The sequence below is a fragment of the Lacerta agilis genome, chromosome 12 (genome assembly GCF_009819535.1).
Source record: "Lacerta agilis isolate rLacAgi1 chromosome 12, rLacAgi1.pri, whole genome shotgun sequence".
NCBI classification, from domain to species: Eukaryota; Metazoa; Chordata; class Lepidosauria; order Squamata; family Lacertidae; genus Lacerta; species Lacerta agilis.
The window spans coordinates 37,160,308-37,182,436 of NC_046323.1; the positions used below are offsets into that span (position 1 = coordinate 37,160,308).

The 22,129-nt window shown below is 41.1% G+C and overlaps 1 protein-coding gene across 2 annotated transcripts in view; it reads left to right on the top strand.

Moving 5' to 3' along the window:
- ACBD5 (acyl-CoA binding domain containing 5) overlaps positions 1–22,129 on the top strand; it is a 32,962-nt gene that overhangs the window by 10,241 nt on the left and 592 nt on the right. For both annotated transcript variants that reach the window (XM_033165638.1, XM_033165639.1), the window contains 8 exons: positions 364–475; positions 12,412–12,537; positions 17,691–17,903; positions 18,922–19,028; positions 19,694–19,946; positions 20,122–20,321; positions 20,686–20,736; positions 21,144–21,253. In XM_033165638.1, coding sequence (XP_033021529.1) covers positions 364–475; positions 12,412–12,537; positions 17,691–17,903; positions 18,922–19,028; positions 19,694–19,946; positions 20,122–20,321; positions 20,686–20,736; positions 21,144–21,253 — 1,172 coding nt within the window. The remainder of the gene's footprint in view (positions 1–363; positions 476–12,411; positions 12,538–17,690; positions 17,904–18,921; positions 19,029–19,693; positions 19,947–20,121; positions 20,322–20,685; positions 20,737–21,143; positions 21,254–22,129) is intronic.

Sequence of the window (22,129 nt, forward strand, 5' to 3'; positions counted from 1 at the left end):
GGGCTGAGTTTGAGGAAGCCTGGTCTTAACAGTGAGTCCATAAGTGACTGTGGAGGCCAATTCTGGATCCACACGTCCTGACACAGTGGAGACATACCGGTAGGTTTCCATGCGGGAGTTGATCGCAGTGAGGGTTTGCCAAACATGCCTTCCTCTTAGCACATTTCTCCCTTTTGTCCTGAGTTTGAGCGTCTTCAAAGTCCATGATGCCTTTGGTAAGGCTGCTCTCCAGTTGGAGCGCTTGCAGGCCAGTGTAGGTGGTGCTGGATTTATTTGTTTTATTTATTGTGATGCTGTTTTCTTGTGAAGTATTGCAATATTATTAACTGATAAGCAATTCATAAATGTTTTGTATTCCTGCAGATTCTTGAAACAATGCCAATGACAGACAAGGTTGAAGAACTCCTACATGTATTAGGCCCATTCTATGAAATTGTTGAGGATAAAAAGACCAGAGGATCTAGCATAATAGCAGGTTGGGATATAAACTCTACTTATCCACTATCTTAATTAACTGCAGGTTATATTAAGCTATGCTTTTGCAATTTGTTTAGCTTCTGTGAATAATTTCAAAAGTAAATGCACCAATTGTTGCAAAGCACCTCAGAGCCGGGAGCAAGAAAGCTCTTGCACAAAACACCTCTCTCCATTATCCTGACATGCTATAGCTTCCATGCAAACGTGTTGCAAGTCTGACTTGCCACAGCTTTCATAATATTAAAACACCTGCATCTCCTTAATTAATCCTGTTGTTTCAAACCATGGCTTAAGGTTGGCTGGTTTCACATAAACCATAATGAATGCTAACTTGTTTCGTGGTTTGGACACTTCAACAACCCATGGTTACGCAAACTGGAAGCAAAAGCTTCTGAGCTGGTGGAATGCACAAGGCCATGGCTCTGGGGCTCATTTACGTCAGTGTTTAGTGTGAGAAACCTAAAGCTGCTTGTTGGACTCAAAATTCCATAAATCTCAGCCAGCTTAGCCAGTGGCGATGGGGGAGTGCTGTTGTTTTGTTTGTTTGTCTAAAACATACATACCAGTGGTACGGAACCTTCGGCCCGCATACCTAATGTGGCCTGCCAGGCCTTCCCATTTGGCTCCCAGTGCTGTTTCAGCGAAGTCATGCCCACTTGTCCCACACCTTACCAGATGTGGGGCGGGAAAAGGTGGGGCTTGGTCAAAAGGGCAGTGCCTGCAAAAGCCTTTGCATAGTTTCCCCCAAGGACCCAACAACCAGCAGATTGTCAGATGTTTGGGAACTGCTGCACAAAGCGCTTTGCAAACCCTGTGCTCAGCCAAGCTCTGTGCTCGACCTGCTTAGGAAGCGCTGCAAAAGTGGCTCTGCAAGTTCTTTTTGCATTTCCCTCTGGAAAAGGAAGCAAGTTTCCCCCAAAGCCCTTTGGATAGAAACTGCTTTCTTGGCAGAGGGGAAGATGCTCCAGTCTTAGGAGCATTTCCCCCTCTGCAGAGACATCAAAGGGGCTCCAACTAGCCAACTGTTAGCTGATCATCGGTGAAAGAGAGCCTCTTTGATTGGCACTGGGAGCACATCTTCAAAGGCTGTGCTACGGTAACCTTTTAATTTTAACAGGCGTGTATCACTTGATGCCATTATAAAGTTAGATGATTGACAGATGGGTGCTCTCACTCACCTGTGAAAATGGCTCCCTAGTGGGTGAGGAGATAAAGATCCGGCCCACTGGGCTACAGTGGTTCCCCACTCCCGATTTATATTCTTTAGCCAAAAAAGGATCCCAGAGTAGTTCACAGAAATCAGTAGTAAAGTAATCCCTATTCTCATATCTAAAAGACAATAATAATAAAAAATCCTTCCAGTAGCACCTTAGAGACCAACTAAGTTTGTTCTTGGTATGAGCTTTTGTGTACAGTGTGCATGCACACGTAAGCTCATACCAAGAACAAACTTAGTTGGTTTCTAAGGTGCTACTGGAAGGATTTTATTTATTTTTTTATTTTGTTTTGACTATGGCAGACCAACACGGCTACCTACCTGTAACTGAATCTAAAAGAGATGAGCATATGAGGAAGAAGGGGTGGACAGAGAAAAAAGAAAGCTCAAACACCAGTCCAATAATATCTGGAGGACTTTACGTTCCCCTTCCTTGGTTTAGTATGTTGTCTGAACATCTCTTCTATTGACCCGGGCTCCCCACTGCATGTACATGTAGCAAAATACATGTGTTTATCTATTTAGTGTATTCAAAGTACTGGCATGTCAAGTAGCCCTTATTGGTCAAGTGGTCGTCTCTCTCTGTGTGTGTGTGTGTGTCTATATGTAGTAGGTTCTCTAAAATTACATTTCTTGTCACTTGGCACAAAATGCCAACCACTACTGGCACATTTTTAAGACTTATTCCAGTCAAAGTACTACTCTTAATTATGTAGCATGCAAATATTCTTTGGCGTTAGCAACATTGCAGTGAGTTTGGCATAAATAGGTTCTCCACTATTTCCATTCCATTTTCATGCAAATGTGCAATAACGGATAACAGATGTTAAAAATATTTACCAATAACTGATTATTTTCTTGCAATGGACAAAATATATGTGTCTCTGTTCCAACAAGCCAGCAGCAAAATTCAGAGCACATGTACTTGGTTCTTTGTGAATGCTAACAACCTGTGATTTTGGAACATGTGATGGCCTCAATTGATAGCCAAGTCTGGTACGACATTTTATTATGTAGTCCATTTCTCCATTCCAATGGGTATTCTACTGTTTACCACAGAACTGCTATACCACTTGAATATTTTGCTTACAAAATGTGCTTGAATTATTTCCCAGTTATGGTTTTTCTTATTGTAGATTTAATATGCACACCCTAAATTCATACAGGAAAATTCAGTGTCAAGCAGTGGAACCTCTATGTAAAGTATTTAGGTCAGTGGGAGAAGGGAAGCAGAGGCTGGTAGAACTGTTGTGGTGTATTAATAACTGAGATTACATACAATACTATACTATATATGCCTACTCATAAATAATTCCCATTGAGTTTAAAAGGACTTACTCCTGAGTAAGTAGGTATAGGATAACAGCCTTGGGTCCCACTAACATAGGACTTACTTCTGAGTAGACATATATAGCATTGCATTGTTAGTCGTCTTCTTGTTCTCCTTGTTCTGAATAAGTCAGTTTTGTTACATTTTCCTTACCATGGTGCCGAACAACCTCAAAGCTTTCTAGGTAATCTCTGTCTCATTTATTATTTTAAGGCACTTACTATAAAGGTTCTAAATTGATCTAAATTAAACATTACTGTGCCAGGTTGATTTCTGACTGTTATAAACAATTTATACAGATAATTTATAGACTCTTCTTTTGGTTCTTATTATGCTAAATGTACAAAATGTAGATTCCAGAACAGAAAACTAAAAAAGGGAGCATGTTAGATTAGTCTCTGTCTAGGAAAGTGTGGGGAGAGTTCTTTCATGGAGGCCCTTTGCTGCTAGAGAAAGAGCTAGCTCTGTTTGCATCAGGCATTTTTTAAAGCGCTTGTAAGGGCTGAAGTCTGCAGGTGCATCTCTTTTAAATGTATCCTTGTCCCACTGATGTGCAAAGTTACGTGGTGGGCCTGATTTTAAAAAGCAAAAGGTGGTACACATGTGGGACATGCTAAATACACACCTACCCATGGTTGCGTCCTTGTAGAATATATCCCGAAGGCTGTTTTCTATCAGCCTTGCTCTAATTTGAGATAAATGTTGAGCTGAAATTAAAGTGTGGGAAAGATAAGCACTGGACATGCAAAGGGGAATCTATATATCACTTGCCTACTTGCTAAAGATAAAGGTAGAGGACCCCTGACAGTTAAATCCAGTCGTGAATGACTCTGAGGTTGTGGCGCTCATCTCACTTTACTGGCCATGTCGCCAGCATGTTTAAACCGCTTCTGGTGAAACCAGAGCAGCACACAGAAACACCATTTACCTTCCCGCCGGAGCGGTACCTATTTATCTACCTGTACTCGCACTTTTTTGGTGTGCTTTCGAACTGCTAGGTGGGCAGGAGCTGGGACCGAGCAACGGGAGCTCACCCCATTGCAGCTATTCGAACTGCCGACCTTCCGATCGGCAAGCCCTAGGCTCTGTGGTTTAGACCACAGCGTTACCTGCGTCCCATACATAGCCTCCTTGCTACTTGCTGTTTAAATCAGATTCTCCTAGGCTAGTTTGGCCCTAAATTCCACATTGTCCTGCTCACCCTGGAAATAAAACTGAAAACAAAATGACCAAAAAAGCGACAAAAGCTCCAACCAGTAATTGTATGGTCATGGCAGAGTGGAGATCTCCATTATCATCTGTGTTGCCACAGGTGCTATCCAGTACAGTGGTACCTCGGGTTACATACTCTGCTAACCCAGAAATAACGCTTCAGGTTAAGAACTTTGCTTCAGGATAAGAACAGAAATTGTGCTCTGGCAGCACAGTGGCAGCGGGAAGTCCCATTAGCTAAAGTGGTGCTTCAGGTTAAGAACAGTTTCATGTTAAGAATGGACCTCCGGAACGAATTAAGTACGTAACCAGAGGTACCACTGTAGGTGCATTTGAGAGTTGCACCTTCACATACACAGCTTATCCTAGCAGCAGTGAAGACTTTAGTTGCAATTTGAATGTTCAGCACTCTGTGATGGAGCTGTGACCTTGTGGGAAGATATAAGTATTTCCAATAAGAATGAAAAAATAAACAACACGTGCACAGCCTCATTTATGCTTGGCGTAGGGACAGTGATGTATTTAATTGGGTCAGGGTTTGCTCATGAAAATCAGTATGCCTTTGAGATGCATAAAATTCTTCTAATTCCAATTAAAGCTTCTGTTTCAGTGCAAAATAAATTTACAAAGCTAAACTTTTAGATAAAAAAATAATGCTTCTAAGGGAAACATTTGAGGTGGGGTGCAGAAAAGTATGTGGAAGTTTAGAGGCTTGTCGATGCTTACAGCCAAAACGTAATGCAACAGAAAGCATTATTTACTATGTTAAGTAATTTTTTTTAAGCCTCTTAACTAAAGCCAGTTATTTCAGTGTGCTGACATACCACAGAGGAATGAAATACTGCTCACAATTTACATCCTTGGATTCCCATCTGTGTAACGTGCAAGAGTGGACAAGAGAAGCTTAGGAAATTACTTTCTTGTTGCTAATGTTGTGAAGAGTTTGTTTTGAAGGCTTGGTCTGATGCATGTCTGTTTTCAAAGCAAAGGAGCGCAGTCTGTTCTGCAAGGGACAAACCCACTCTTAATCGGTAGCTGACCAAAATACTATTTTCAGGTCCATAGAAAACACTAGACTCTCCCCTTCATCACACACACAGCCCAACAAGACAACAACAAAAATCTACCGACAGCATACAAATCAATATGGCTAACCTGATCCAAAACACCCACCCACCCCACTCACACAGGAAACCAAAGATCACCACAGCCAACCACAAAGGAACAATCACACCCTACGCCAATCCCGACCTCTCACCGCCGAAGAAACACAAGCAAGCAACGAAGAACCAACACGAATGACGCTGACACGAAATCCTACATATATTAAGGAAAATAAAAGCATCATCTCCCCACCCCACCCTCCCCCACCACACCCACCTCCTTCCCTCTTCTCTCCCCAATGTCTCAACAACCAAACTGATCTGTAAAAATGTTGTGTGGGAAAAAAACGAGAGACATTACACACACTTCTGTAAACCAAGAAAATCTTTAATAAAAAAATAAAAGAAAATAAAGAAAACACTAGACTCGAAAGAAGAATGTGGCTTCTACATCCAGCACAAGAAGCCTGGCCAGCCCACATGAACTTAGTGTAGGCTTGGAAGAGGCATGTGGAGCACTGTGTTTGCATTATCTGGGTTCTGCAGAAGGGAATTGGGAAACTTTTTGCTTGAATCGCTTGGGGCGTTGAAGGGTTCAAGGGCCTTATTCTTTCTGGGGAAGCTAAACTGCATTGCTTTCTTAAAAAAATTGCGTTGCTGCTCAAAATGGAGCCAGGCTATCAGAAGCATTTTTTGTGGTGGTACTTTATGTGCCTTCAATTTCAGCTGCACTGAAGAGAATGAAGAGAAATATCAACATGGACTTATGTGCTCATAGGGCTGTGTGCTAATTTTATAAAGGGAGAGACCAAGTATAAATTAAGAGGCCAACTAGGTGTCAGAGTATAAGCAAGTGACTTTTTCAAAGTCTTTCTTTAAAAGCATGCTTATGAATTTTTTTATATATAAATGAATTAAGCTACACCATTCATTGGGACTATTTTGTTTCCTCCTTCACTGGTTTCAGTGCTGCTTTTTATTATGATGATAGTTATATGCTGGATTTATGAAGATCTTCATGCTGGTACAGGTTTTTTTGTATTGATTTATTTTTCATTTGGATTGTATTTATATTTTATTTCTTGTGAACTGCCCAGAGGACTTGATTAATTAGGCAGCATATAACTGGAAAAAATAAGCAAGAAAAATCCAGAATACCATAGTTCCATGAGCCCAAAGAGACTTTGGAGTTGTTTTTCTTGATTAGCAGCAACCCCAACCCCTGGCCATGCCAGATGGCAAAACATGTAATTGGAATGAAATGCAAAGGAAAAAGCCAACTGTCTCTTGCATAAGCCCAAGTAGCATTTTTTGTTCCGAGCATTATTTGCTTAAGATCTGTGTATTCATCCAGAAACTGTGTCTTAAGTAACAGCCTTCAGTATAGCTTCTTACAAACAACAAAAACTTGACCTATACTTATTTTTGCAGCTTCCAAGTGTTATACTGTATACGGAAGTTTAGTATGAAAGTTATATTATAGAAAATATGAAGAAATACTCATCACATGCTGCAACTTCCCAAATAGTGGTACTGTGTGTTTTAATACTCCAAATCCCCTTATCAGGGTAGCACCTCATTTGCTGGGAATTTGTCCCAGTTTTTAGCACCAACATAACTGGACTTCTTTCTGTTTTTGTTCTTTTTAAAATGGATATTCTGTTCTGATACTGTGTTTGCATATTGTATGGACCAAGAGCGTAGTTGTATTGGGAATGGTTTGGCAGAGGGACTATTGCGACAAGGGAAATTGTAATCCTGTTCTTCTTTTTTTGTATTATTGCTATAAAAAACTTAAATTTAAAAAAAATCACCTTGATTTTGTTTGCTGGTAGTTAGTAAATGTGTGTCTGTTTTCTTTGTGAACGTTTCTTATCCAATTCTAATAAATGGGTTTTCCGCATGTTACGTATTGAAGTTCCCCAAAAGCTCATTTCCTCCACGGAGAGTCCTTGCATTGCAAGAAGAGACTTTCTAGCAGAGGAGACTTGTTTCTGTCAAAGGAATGTTTGCTATTCTACAATAGTTCAGTGAAGTTATGAAGCTGCAGAAAACTTGTAACATCTTGTATTGAAAATGTATCCCATGTTTTAGCTTTGAAACTTATTAGTTTAATTACTAGGCTTGTGTGCTCGTAATACTGCATTGTCTGTTTTCTTTGCTTAGCTTGGTTTATCTCGCTTGTAGGGATGGAGGAGAAATTCAATTCTGTTTTATTGTTGCTTATTATTTATTAAATTTGTACACCGCCTTTCATCCGAAGATCACAGGGCAGTTCACAACATAAAATTGCAAAATGCATAATAAAGAACAAACAAAAGCAAACCAATAATCCCCATCCCACAAACACATGCATTTTAAGCTGAATCTATCAAATTCACACCGTCCAGAATAATACGCAAACTGAAACACAGCTATCCTTTGAAATGTGCACTTATCTGAATTTTGCGATGCAGTTTTCCAGCCAACTGATGTATCTAAAATGCTTTTGCCAGGGAAAAGTATGTATAAAAATGAAGACAGTGGTGAAAATAACCAACATAAATGCACTGTATTAGGGGAAATTGCTTGCCAAAGTGTGTACATTAGTCAAAACTACATATAACATGTTTTTATTAAGATAAATTAGCACTAAAATGGTGATGAATTTTCATGAGATTTTTTTTTTAATTGCAAATTGCTGCAAAATGTGGAGAATGAGTTTAAGATTGAGGGGAAATGAGAAACTGGGAGAATGAGAATAGACCGATCCTTCCAGCTCTAGTCACTGGTCACTACTTGAAGACTCCCGTTTTCCCCTTCTTTGGTCCTGCCTATGAGAAATACTGCCTGAATAGTTTGACGACATGTTTTCCCCATTTTTCTATAATGTAGAAACTGGTTTGTGGTCCTGCAAACTCCTTTTGTTAATCTAGTTCTGCTTTCACTTGTTGTATAATCAGCAACTTCAATACAGATTACTTATTAAATAGTAAATAATAAATATATGCCTGTTCCATATTAAATACATTCACATGTGCAAAGTTGTTTCTGTCAACACAAAAGTATTTAGAAATAGGAAAGACTCCTACTGGGAACTATTAATCTGTGGAAGAACTATATGAAAACGCCATTGCAAAACTGGTTACTGGAAAGAGTTCTATGGTTTTTCAGAGCCATTTCTATTCCTGCACTCACTAGCAAATATTCTACGCTGTTGGTTTTCAACTAGAAGGTTGAACTGAACTGAGTAACAGCCGGGGTGGGGTGGGGTCTGGGGGGTTAAACCAGCAGCACTACCACCAGACACAAACATGGTAAAATTAGAAGCTGGGACCCATAATGCATATTTATATGAAAGTGGACAGCAGGTCTGAAAAAAAGTTGAAGTCTACTGCTGTTCTAAACTTCATGTAGACCAGAAAAAAATTACAAAGATTATTAGAACCTTATAAAGCAAATATTAAGTGGTTTAGAAAAACTTTTTAAATTATAGATTGGAAGCAAAAACCCCCAATGCAGATTACTAAACTGTGAGATAACATATTTTATAAAATGAACAAGATCCTCCATACATTTAAAGCACATCCAGTCCATATCCAAAGCCCATTACTTCCTCCTTTGAATACTGGGAGCTGTAGTTTCCCTATCACATAATTCCCAGCATCTTTAATAAACTACAGTTCCCATGATTCTTTGTATGGTGTGAATCTGTGCAAAGACTGCTGTAACATGCTTTGAAGCTGAAATTGAACCCTGAAATCAAAATATTGGGCGACAAAAAGATTAGGCACTCTTCTTCCAATGAACTGGAGAGGGTAATGTATCTTGCATAACTACAGGCGTACACCACCCCACCCCACCCACTTACATACGATTGACTTGTGTGCTACCGCATATACGTGTGGGACCAGGAAATAAATCAATAAATCAATTCAAATGTGGAAATGGTGGGAGAGAGCTGGTGTCAGGAGCTGGAGTCAGGAGTAGGTCAGCAATAAAAAAACACATGTGTGAGTAAAATTAACTCTTTATTTAAAGAATCCAAAACTGCACAGACCTAGTGATCACAGAAACACTTCCTAGCAGGACTTGCCCCAATGAGGCAGTTGCAAGGACTGAAGGTCCCTGCCCTCCCACCGCACTCTAAGGCTCCTCCCCTGGTTCCTTCCCCAGCAGCCTAAGGCTTATTTGTTTTGTCTCTCTTTACTCTGCTCTCTTCAGTTCTCTGTGCGTTCTGGGAGACCACAGGAAGACGGGAAGATTCATTGGCTTCTTCAGAAGCCTACTTCCACTCAGTCTCTAGATCCTGCTCTGCTTCTGCTTCTGAGTCTGGGCTGCTCTCTGCCACAGCCTCTTCCTGCTCACTAAACCCTGTTACTTCTTCAGGTCCCAACACTTCCTCCTCCCAGTCTGCTCCCTCTTCTCCCTCCAACCACTCATCGTTGTCCCACCACCAGTCCCCTGGCTCTGAGCTGGCTTCTCCTGGGGGCTCCATTGGGAGTTCCCCAACTGGTGCCTCCTCTGCATCCAGCCAGACCCTCCCCAGAGGACAGAGCAAGCCCCAAAGAGTCTAGAGGTACAGCAGGGCTTTTCCTTGGTTTCTCAGCCGATGCACGTAGTAGCATCCTCCAGCCTCCTGCCAGCCCCAAAGCTTCAATTCCAGTTGTGGATATTATTGGATACAGTATTTTTGGTCTAGGTTGGAGAGAGCAGTGGAGAGAGTATTTAGAGGGTGCTCCTGACTACTCAATTTTTACTTATACACATGGTGGCCTGGAACATAACCCCTGCATAAGGGGGGGGGTGCATCTGTATGCCAAGACACATATGATTAAATTGTTGTTGTCGTTCAGTCGTGTCCGACTCTTCGTGACCCCATGGACCAGAGCACGCCAGGCACCCCTATCTTCCACTGCCTCCCGCAGTTTGGCCAAACTCATGCCAGTCACTTTGAGAACACTGTCCAACCATCTCATCCTCGGTCGTCCCCTTCTCCTTGTGCCCTCCATCTTTCCCAACATCAGGGTCTTTTCCAGGGAGTCTTCTCTTCTCATGAGGTGGCTTTTGCGTAGTCAATGAAGCAGAAGTAGATGTTTTTCTGGAACTCTCTATCTTTCTCCATAATCCAACGCATGTTCGCAATTTGGTCTCTGGTTCCCCTGCCCCTTCGAAATCCAGCTTGCACTTCTGGGAGTTCTCGGTCCACATACTGCTTAAGCCTGCCTTGTAGAATTTTAAACAAAACCTTGCTAGCATGTGAAATGAGCGCAAATGTGCAGTAGTTGGAGCATTCTTTGGCACTGCCCTTCTTTGGGATTGGGATGTAGACTGATCTTCTCCAGTCCTCTGGCCACTGCTGAGTTTTCCAAACTTGCTGGCATATTGAGTGTAGCACTTTAACAGCATCATCCTTTAAAATTTTAAATAATTCAGCTGGAATATAATCACTTCCACTGGCCTTGCTATTAGCAGTGCTTTCTAAGGCCCATTTGACTTCACTCTCCAGGATGTCTGGCTCAAGGTCAGCAACCACACTACTTAGGGTGTACGAGACCTCCATATCTTTTTGGTATAATTCCTCTGTATATTCTTGCCACCTCTTCTTGATGTCTTCTGCTTCTGTTAGGTCCTTCCCACTTTTGTCCTTTATTATGGTAATCTTTGTACGAAATGTTCCTTTCATATCTCCAATTTTCTTGAACAGATCTCTGGTTTTTCCCATTCTGTTGTTTATTTCTTTGCATTGCTCGTTTAAGAAGGCCCTCTTGTCTCTCCTTGCTATGTTTTGGAAATCTGCATTCAGTTTCCTGTATCTTTCACGATCTCCCTTGCATTTTGCTTGCCTTCTCTCCCCCGCTATTTGTAAGGCCTCATTGGACAGCCACTTTGCTTTCTTGCATTTCCTTTTCATTAGGGAACTATTGTTTAATGAACACCATTTGTCAACTTCACCTAGATGGGTGGTAATATTATCGCACCTCATGCTTTGTCAATGTCTACTGTTTTAAATTTTGTTCCCAAAACTACTGAGAGAGGGTGCGACACGAGAGAAGTATTAAAGTAGTAAGAAGGGATATCAGAGGTCAAGGATAGTGAAGAGAGGATGGGAGGATGAGATTCAAAACTGGCACAGGTGGGTTTTTTGTTTTTTGTTTAACAACTGTATTCTATGACTTTGTTTCAAGTTGAAGAATGGCTCTTCTGCAACCTATGGAGGTTTGAGCCTTTCTCAAAGAAGGGTTCTGAATGGACTTTATAGCAGAGTTCTTGTGCATCCATGAGAGATAGTTCAGTTGGTAGAGCATAAGACTCTCAGGGTTGTGGGTTTGAGTTCCACATTGGGTGAAAGATTCCTGCATTGCAGCAGGTTGTACTAGACCCTTGTGGCCCCTTCCAACACTACGAGTCTTTGATTCTGTGATCCATTTTGTTGAATATAATCTTATTGTCTTCCTCTTCAGTCCATATGTGGCTAGGTAGGGAATGTGCTGGTGCATCATAGGGAAGCCATATTGATGATATATCCTTACTAAAGTTCTGCATGCCATATTTATGAGTGATCCAGCAAATAAAAATAACCGTTTTCCTTAAACACCATCAAAATGGTTATTTGGGAATCATCTCTATTTGGGGAGCTACTGTATAGCACTGGGACTGCTTTGTTTATCAAACAGATTTCCTTGTCTGAAACATTAGTCTTCTCTGTTGCGAAAACGATCCACCCAGGTCACAGTTCCTGGAACAAAAGTATGGAAACTAATCTGCCTCTTCACCCTTTAATTTATCATATAGATCTGAGTAGCAAAGTCCCTTGCAGACAAAGGGAAGCAGCAAAACATGTTTAACAAGTCCCAGGTATTGACTTGCACAACAAGCTACTTGAATCTAAAGATTAAACATGCTAAAGTACAGATGCTACGAGCCAAAGGAGGGAAAGTTTGGGGAAAATATATATATGAGAATTATATTTAAGGACAAGAAGTAGAAATTGCCTTGAATTTATTTATTTTTTTAAAAAAGAAATATTTAATAACTACACAATTATTTTAAATCTTCTATAGTAAATATTTATTTTCTGAACTTGCTTTTAGACCTTGGTTATTCCATAACGTCTATGCCAGCTGTGAATGGCAAATCTGAAAGCAGCGACAGCGGAGCAGAGTCAGAGGAGGAACCTCACCAGGAAGAAATAACAGAGCTAAAGCAGGTTGAAAAAGGTACAGCTTTATTTCTGAACCACACCCACATTTTCACAGCTGTTTGTGCTTCTTTTCAGTGTTGCTCAAGCAGACTGTGGCTGCTGTGGAACACAAAAAAAAGCAGTGGTCTCGTGTCTCCCTGCCCTACATTATTTTGTAAGAGTGGGCCCTGTTTGGAAACTTTAGATTTCAGAAGAGGCTTAGGAATCGGATTATCAATATGTAATCCTGCCCTCACTTACCTAGGAGCAAATTCTGAACATGATGGAACAACATGTGTTGTTGGGATGTAGGCCTTTATGTACAATTGTTGTTTTTAATGTAAAGATATTTAATAGATTGGTAATAGGGACGCAGGTCGCGCTGTGGTCTAAACCGTTGAGCCTTGGGCTTGCCAATCAGAAGGTCGGCAGTTTGAATCCCCATGATGGGGTGATCTCCCGTTGCTCGGTCTCTGCTCCTGACAACCTAGCAGTTTGAAAGCATGTCAAAGTGCAAGTAGATAAATAGGTACCTCTCCGGCGGGAAGGTAAACAGCGTTTCCATGCACTGCTCTGGTTTCGGTGTTCCGCTGCGCCAGAAGCGTGTTAGTCATGCTGGCCACGTGAGCCAGAAAAACCGTCTGCAGAGCATACAAACACCGGCTCTCCTGACCTGTAAAGCGAGATGAGTGCCGCAACCCCAGAGTCGTTCGCGACTGGACTTAACTGTCAAGGTCCTTTACCTTTTTTTAATAGGAGTGATGAGTGACTGCAGGATATGTAACTGCAGAGATGGAATAGGTGCCCACAATTTAAATACAAAGTAAGACACACAAAAAGTCAAAAGCAACATGCAGGTAGTTGGACTATGGGTGGTTCAGCTTTTCTTCCTTTTCTTTATTATTTTGTAACCAATGTGGTTGCTGACCTTGAGCCAGACATCCTGGAGAGTGAAGTCAAATGGGCCTTAGAAAGCCTTGCTAACAACAAGGCCAGTGGAAGTGATGATATTCCAGCTGAACTATTTAAAATCCTAAAAGATGATGCTGTTAAGGTGCTACACTCAATATGCCAACAAGTTTGGAAAACTCAGCAGTGGCCAGAGGATTGGAGAAGATCAGTCTACATCCCAATCCCAAAGAAGGGCAGTGACAAAGAATGCTCCAACTACCGCACAATTGCACTCATTTCACACGCTAGCAAGGTTATGCTTAAAATTCTACAAGGCAGACTTAAGCAGTATGTGGACCGAGAACTCCCAGAAGTGCAAGCTGGATTTCGAAGGGGCACAGGAACCAGAGACCAAATTGCAAACATGCGCTGGATTATGGAGAAAGCCAGAGAGTTCCAGAAAAACATCTACTTCTGATTCATTGACTATGCAAAAGCATTTGACTGTGTCGACCACAGCAAACTACTATGGCAAGTTCTCAAAGAAATGGGAGTGCCGGATCACCTCATTTGTCTCCTGAGAAATTTCTATGTGGGACAAGAAGCTACAGTTAGAACTGGATATGGAACAACTGATTGGTTCAAAATTGGGAAAGGAGTACGACAAGGCTGTATATTGTCTCCCTGCTTATTTAACTTATATGCAGAATTCATCATGCGAAAGGCTGGACTGGATGAATCCCAAACCAGAATTAAGATTGCCGGAAATGACTTCCGGCAGCGACGCAATGGCGGAGCGGTCGTGGGTCGCCTTGGCTGCGAGGCGACCCAGCCCGTCCCGGGGGTTGGAGCCCCGCTACCGCTAAGCGGGGCTCCGATAGGGTGCGGGAAGAGCGTCCCGCACCCTGGGCTCCCCGGCTATGCCCATTATGACTCCGTCCCCTTCCCTCGCTCCCCCTGTAAAGGGGGAGTGGGGGTGAAGGGAAAACGGAGCCGGGCTTCAGGGGACAAGCCCCAACCGGGACGCGAAGCGGCGGTTGCCCCCGCGATGTGCGTTAACGTTCTACCTGTCAAAGTTGGAGATTAAGAATCCCGGTGTCGTGAGTATCGGATTGGACCGGTTTTTGTGCCTTGTTGACGACCTGGGGGACATTTGGAAAGGGAGCCTGCCTCTTTCCCTTCGGGAGACAGAAAATAACCACCTTAAGAGACTGCTGTTACAGTGATGGCAACAAAGTATTTAAAATTTGACAAGTGAGACTTATGGTTTTCCCCTTTGGGGACTAAACTGGTGGACAGTATCTCTTTTTAAAATTTTTGGTTCTTGCACCCTGGAGTCGGGGAAAATGGCCGTGAAAGACTTTGACTGAATGGAAAGTTACTGGTAAGATGGAGAAGTCTGAGAACCGAAACTGTAATTGGACACCTATGCCCGCTTCTGCCATGCTCGGCTTTGTTTTTGACTTGGTTACGAATTGTGAAATGACCCATGAAGAGAGGACTATTTTATTGAGACTGGAACTGCTCAACCGAAAATTGGAGATATTGAACTGTCATATGTCAAAAAAGATATATCCCACAGAGGAGACTGTACAGGAAATGGATGCATTGGAGGAGAGCCTTGGCACAGAACTGAAGGGACTGATTGAACAACAGGATGAAAAGGGATGGCTACTCCGGAGTAATGGATCGTCCCTTGGGGGTGGCAGACCCAGGACGGAGAAAATTGTTATAACTAACTCCCGAGGTGAGAGCTTGGGAGCGAAGGTGAGAACTTTATGTTTATATCTACAAATAAAAGAAGAATGTGATGATGAACCGGAGAGGCTGGGGGAAAAGGTGCGCACCCTGATGTTCTATTCAAGGACTATTTTGGACTTAGTCTGGATCTGTGGTTATGTAAAGAAAGAGGATACTTCGAGGAGCAGCTCTGGAGCAAGACGACCAAAGAAAATGGACAGAAGGGGGATAGGGTGAATGATATTAAGGTATAAAGGAAAAGAATGCATTATGGTAACCTGAAACCGGTGTGTCAAGACTTTAAATTTTTAGAGAAAGAAAAGAGGTATTCTAAATTTTTGTTACTAACAGCAGTTATAGTGAATGAAGATATTTGTTATGATTTATTTTGAAAATAAGGAGATAAGAACCAGAATCTTGTATGGAATTAATATTAAGTTATAATATGATCTGATCTATGTTAAGTTAAGAATGGGAAAATATTGTTTATTATGAAACAAGATTTGTTAAAAAGAAGCTTTTGATTTTAATTTTTAGATATTTGGATTTCTTAAGATCAAGATGGTATATGATGTTATTAAAGTAATATTTGGGATTGGAACCGAAGGTGAAAAGGCAGGGGAAGTCTGTACCAAGATTCGACCAAGTAATTTTTTTTTTACAGCATAAGAAGAAGAATTATTGGTATTTGTGTATTTGTTTATTTTTAGTTGGGGGTGGGTTAATGTGGGTGTTATATTTGTATGTTGTTTGTTGTAAAACCAATAAATTCTTATAAAAAAAAAAAAGAATTAAGATTGCCGGAAAAAATATCAACAACCTCAGATATGCTGATGATACTACCTTGATGGCAGAAAGTAAGGAGGAATTAAAGAACCTTTTAATGAGGGTGAAAGAGGAGAGCGCAAAATATGGTCTGAAGCTCAACATCAAAAAAACTAAGATCATGGCCACTGGTCCCATCACCTCCTGGCAAATAGAAGGGGAAGAAATGGAGGCAGTGAGAGATTTCACTTTCTTGGGTTCCATGATCACTGCAGATGGTGACAGCAGTCACGAAATTAGAAGACGCCTGCTTCTTGGGAGAAAAGCAATGACAAACCTAGACAGCATCTTAAAAAGCAAAGACATCACCTTGCCGACAAAGGTCCATATAGTTAAAGCTATGGTTTCCCCAGTAGTAATGTACGGAAGTGAGAGCTGGACCATCAAGAAGGCCGATCGCCGAAGAATTGATGCTTTTGAATTATGGTGCTGGAGGAGACTCTTGAGAGTCCCATGGACTGCAAGAAGATCAAACCTATCCATTCTCAAAGAAATCAGCTCTGAGTGCTCACTAGAAGGACAGATCCTAAAGTTGAGGCTCCAGTACTTTGGCCACCTCATGAGAAGAGAAGACTCCCTAGAAAAGACCCTGATGTTGGGAAAGATGGAGGGCACAAGGAGAAGGGGACGACAGAGGATGAGATGGTTGGACAGTGTTCTCGAAGCTACCAACATGAGTTTGGCCAAACTACCAGAGGCAGTGAAGGATAGGCGTGCCTGGCGTGCTCTGGTCCATGGGGTCACGAAGAGTCGGACACGACTGAACGACTGAACAACAACAACAAAAAACCAATGGAAACATTGCTTAATTAATCATGTAGTACAAGTAACTTAACATTGCAATCCAAACCTTGGTCAGGGCTTAACTGGCTATCAGGCCATCTGCCACATCCGTAGCTCTGCCACTCACACAGCCTGGTGCAGAAGAGGAAGGGGACCACATGAAGTCGTTACAGCAACGAGGCCCACATTGGGCCCAGTGCTGACATGTCATTGCAGTGGGACTGGCTTGGGATCCAGCAGATCCTGGACTAGCTCAGCCCCTCACTGTTTCAGGGCTTTCTGTAGGCTTTCACTAGTTGGGATCCTGGCAGTAGGGCTTCCACACCTTTAGTTGGTAGAATGGAGGCTTCCATATCAGTGGAGTAATGCCGCCCACTTCATGGAAAGAGACTGTCAGAGATGAGTAGAGTCAGTGCTGGATTTACGTATAAGCTAAACAAAAGCTATAGCTTAGGGGGCCCCCCAAAAAATTAAAGGGGAAAAAACTGGATGTACATTTCCAAAATATAAGATAAAAAAACAAATAAAATAAAACCTCCATACAGCAACAGTGTTTTGTGTTGTGTAGGCTCCTATGATGTAAGTCATGGGCCCCGCCTGCTAGCCTGCTCCCTAAAATATCGCTGGTTTGCTCATTTCCCTAGATAGGGTGCCTACATTCTGCATGGAGTGGTCGTATGGCAACATGTGCAAATGACTTTAGATAACCTATTAGGTCCATAAATTACCATATAGCATATATTCAACACAAAAAACAGTTGTCCTTTGTTGTTGACAAAGGACAGTTGGACATAGAAAGGGCCCCATTACCTTCAGTAGCTTAGGGCCTCACCAAACCTAAATCTGGCCCTGAGTACAGTTCATTAAACCTATGAACAAATAAAAAACTAGTATATTTCATAGTATAAGTCTATTTGAAATATTACCCCCCCTTATTTATTGGTTTTACAGAAAGTGAAAGTCTGGGACCAGATTTGACGCCTGCTCAGGAGCTGGACTGTGTTGTCGCCAATGGCTGCTGTGAAGATGTCCCAAATACTGACATTCACAATGGCATACAGACTAAATCTGCTCTGAATGGTATAAATGTGGATGAAGAAGTAAAGAAGAGAGACAAACGCCTTGAACTACCTATAATGTCTAATTTTGGGTCTTCTCACCAAGGTGCTTTCCTCATGTGCATTTGTCCAAATTAGTCTATATGTTTGTCAAGCAGAATTTTCCAGTGGTGAAGACTACCCTGGGAATTTGCTGTCTGGTTTGTAAAGATTATTTTACCAAGCTGTAGTGGAGATTTAAACTTTGGTCTGCTTGATACTATATTCTGTAAACTTGTTATATTTTATATGCCATATTTACCTGAGTCTAATGTGCCATCAAATCTAATGCACACCTCAGTTTTCAGAACCTTGAAACAAAACAAAAAAAGTATTTGCTGGCAAATGTAAATGTGCCATTGAATCTAATGCACACCTTGATTTTCGCAACGTAATTTGGCCAAAAAGGGTACACATTAGATTTGAGTAAATACAGTATTTGACTGTAGTGTGCCCTCAGTTCATATACTTATTGTGTCTTTGTGTGATGGAGAAGCAATGTAAACTCCTCCATGTACAAGAAATGACACTGAGGCTTCTTCTCATCCGACTGACAAGTTTCTTCCTCCTCCTCCCAAAGTGGGTGGGAGATTCATGCAAATAAAGTGCCTACACAAAGGGCATTCATGTGAAAAATATGATTGAGAGAGGTGGAATTCAAAGTAATTAGGATAAATTAACCTCAACAATCACATGTAACGATATTGCCCCATTGTTAATAGCTATTGCAAGCAGTGCTTTTACCTGCTTTACCTTAAGCAAACGACTTACCGTACATAATAAGCTTTTAAATATTTGAAGTGTGATCATGTGCTCACTGTTTAAATCAGCCTTTCTTAACCTTGGGTTACCAGATGTTGTTGGACTACAGTTCCCATCATCCCTGACCAGTGGTCTTGCTAGCTAGGGATGATGGGAGTTGTAGTCCAAAATCTGGGGACCCAAGGTTGAGAGAGGCAGGTTTAGACTGATTAAATATTTATAAGTTGATTGTAAATGGACTTTTGCACTGTCATTGTTTTATTCTTGCCAAAATTGGCCTGTTTGCACTTATTAAGTGTTTGGTCATATACCTGTACACACAGGTGCAAATGAAGATACTGCTGAAGAGGTCTCTGGCATTCAGCACTTGACAAGTGATTCGGATAGTGAAATATACTGTGATTCTATGGAGCAGTTTGGACAAGAAGAGGTACAGTTTATCAAGTTTTGTACTGAATGTGAAAAGGTAACATAAAGTGACCAGAATCCAGAGACATGAAATTAGTTCTTTAAAACTACAAAAAACTTGTTTGCTTGAACAGCAATCCTCTCATGCTGCAAGGCAGATTGATGAAATCAGTTCCTGATACGGCATGAAAATAACTGCTCAAAGCCCAAAATTCCAGGGGTCTCACATAAGTGCCTTCTGTAGGCCTAAGCAGTTATTTAGATTCTGCTAAGCGGATGGTTAGAATCTGGAAGAAATAATAGAATGTACATCTAATACAATGCTTCCTGTGTGTATAATGGTCAACCTTGATGTGGTTTTAAATGTGTCTATTGCTTTTAGCATGCTCTTTTAAAATATATATGCAGAAAGCAGCTCCTGGGGGAGCTGATAACTACTCTGATTGCAGCAAATGAGAAAGGAGAGTTTAACTCTTTCTTACCCTGCTGAGGTCCTTTCAAGCTATTTACTTTAGAAAGAAATCTACACTTTTCACAACATGCATATTATATGCAGAGGTGCCACTGGACGACAACAATAGTCCACAAAAGACTCTAATATAGGTGGTATGTTAGGTATATTAGGTATCCCAGCTTTATGGGAAATACTTTACGGAAAATATAATAGCTAATTCTCTTAACTTGTAGATATTGGAGTCAACAAAAGCATTTTCAAAACATCCATTACATTTCTCAGAAGTAGACCACAGCAGTCTGCTGGGTGCTTCTGGTTTTCTTGAACTTGGAAATTACAAGACAGATGGTATAATGGTGGCTGCAATTGAAGGAAAAGGTGAAGTCAAGTGTGGTGGTGAGGATGGCAAGGCAAGTGATGGAGGCCCTCACAAAGAAAAGAAAGGTGGTGAAAAGGTGGATTTCTACGGAATCAGAAGAGGGAGAGGTACTGTTGGAATATTTGTTTTGCTATGTTCTTATGTAGCTAAGCAAGTCTAGTGCCATACTTAATTTTATTTTTTATTTTTCTAATTCACAAAATGTTTTCATAGTCTGATTTTTATATGGATTAAAATCATGCCTTATTTCTCAATGCTTTCTCTTTCCCCTCCTAAATTTAGGTCATAGAATGCACCCTTTGGGTGATGGTGCCCAAGGTGGACAAATGGGTAGTGGAGGAGATGGAGAACGATGGGGGTCAGATAGAGGACCAAGAAGTGGCCTCAATGAACAAATTGCAGTAGTGCTTATACGATTACAAGAAGATATGCAAAATGTCCTTCAGAGATTGCATGCATTGGAAACACTGACAACTTCACAGGTAAGATGTGCTTGTATTCTATAAAGTTAGGGTGATGTCCAGTGTTAGTCCTACCTTACCTCAGTGCTCCTACTCAGAGCATGACTTAGTTGGAGATATTCCTTATTCTTTATTTTAAAAAGCTTGATTATTGGAGTAATGTATGTAAGCATGTGTAATGTAGTGGAGTTTGTATGTAGGCAGGCTTAATTGCAAAGGATGGATGGCAGGGAAGAGGTGGCAAAATCATCACTCCAAGCAGAATATGTGAGCAACAATGTTACATTACAATGTTTCAGAAACCACAGTGGGGTTATAATGTGAAGCTGTGAGTATAAATTTGAAACACAATTTGTCACTGTGTTAAATTTGTTTGTATTTGCAGACAGGAACTTCAACCGTACATTCAAATAATCAGACTCCCTCACCTGCTAAGGTAAGATCTTACCTACTTTCAACAGAGCAGCTTCAATTTTTATGTTGGCTTTCCTTTGACTGTATGAAGATTAAAATGGAACTTTTCATAACACAATTATCTTAAAAAGAGGCCAAAAAGCAGCGTTTTAAATGCTGTTGCCATCTGTCTCCTGTTAATTTGATCCATATGTTTTATTTATTACCCTGATTAATCTCAAAGATTCTGTGCAAGACAAATCTACAGGAGGGAATTTTAAAGCAGTTCTAAATGTAGAGACCAGGGAGGAATATACAAGTGACACAGTACCCATTTGGGACAGAACATACAAGTTCCAAATATATAATCTTATATAGTTCTATGTCTATGCAGACATTTAACAACATCTTTTATAACTGGAGAAATAAAAATTTTATGTGTTATTTTAGAGACCTTCCTGGTGGCCATTCGAGATTTCTCCTGGTACTTTAGTCTTTGCTGTTTTCTGGCCATTTGTTGCCCAGTGGCTGGTACATGTGTATCTTCAAAGAAGAAGGAGGTAAGACTGTCAATCCTGTGAGATTTGCTAATTCATTCTTCTAATGCATGAGTCTATGCTGCCCTTTGGATCCTTGGCTTCCCCCTCTCAATTTCCTTTCTTGATTGTGTATAATGTTATCAGCACACAAGCATTTTTTTCACCAGGACCATAAAGATTCCATTTTATATTAGGGATATATATTTTCACACAGATAGTGTTTTGCTGGAATTGTACGCCAGTCAAAGCAGAATCTTATGCCAACCTGCCTCATATGTTACACTTGCAGTTTGTTGAGTAGTCAGTGTTGTCCAGTGTTTCTGAAGAAAATAATGAAGACATCAAGCTTATTACTAGGTATGAGAGTAACGGACAGACAAATGGAAGATTTGTCCTGATATCACTTGAATTTGGGGAATACATCTCTTGTTTGGTAGGAATTTAGAAGCGCAAACTTAATGTGAAATATATTTTTCCATGAATGTATTTGAATGATTAACAATACTGTAAGTTTTTCGCCAAGCCAACCCTTGTATATATATTATATATACAACCTTTATACAGTCATACCTCATGTTACGGCTGCTGCAGGTTGTATTCGGTGTGGGTTACAAACGCGCCGAACCCGGAAGTACCGGAGCAGGCTACTTCTGGGTTCGGCGGTTCACGCATGCGCAGATGCACGAAATGACATCACGCACATGCAGAGAAGCTCCGAATCACATCATGCACATGCACAGACGCAATGCTTCATTATGCATTCTGCTCATGATGTGAACGGGGCTCCGGAACAGATCCCGTTTGCATCCAGAGGTACCACTGTATCTATATTATATAATATATAATGGAGTTGAAGAGCCCTTGTATCTGCTGAATTTCTGGACATTTCACCAATAA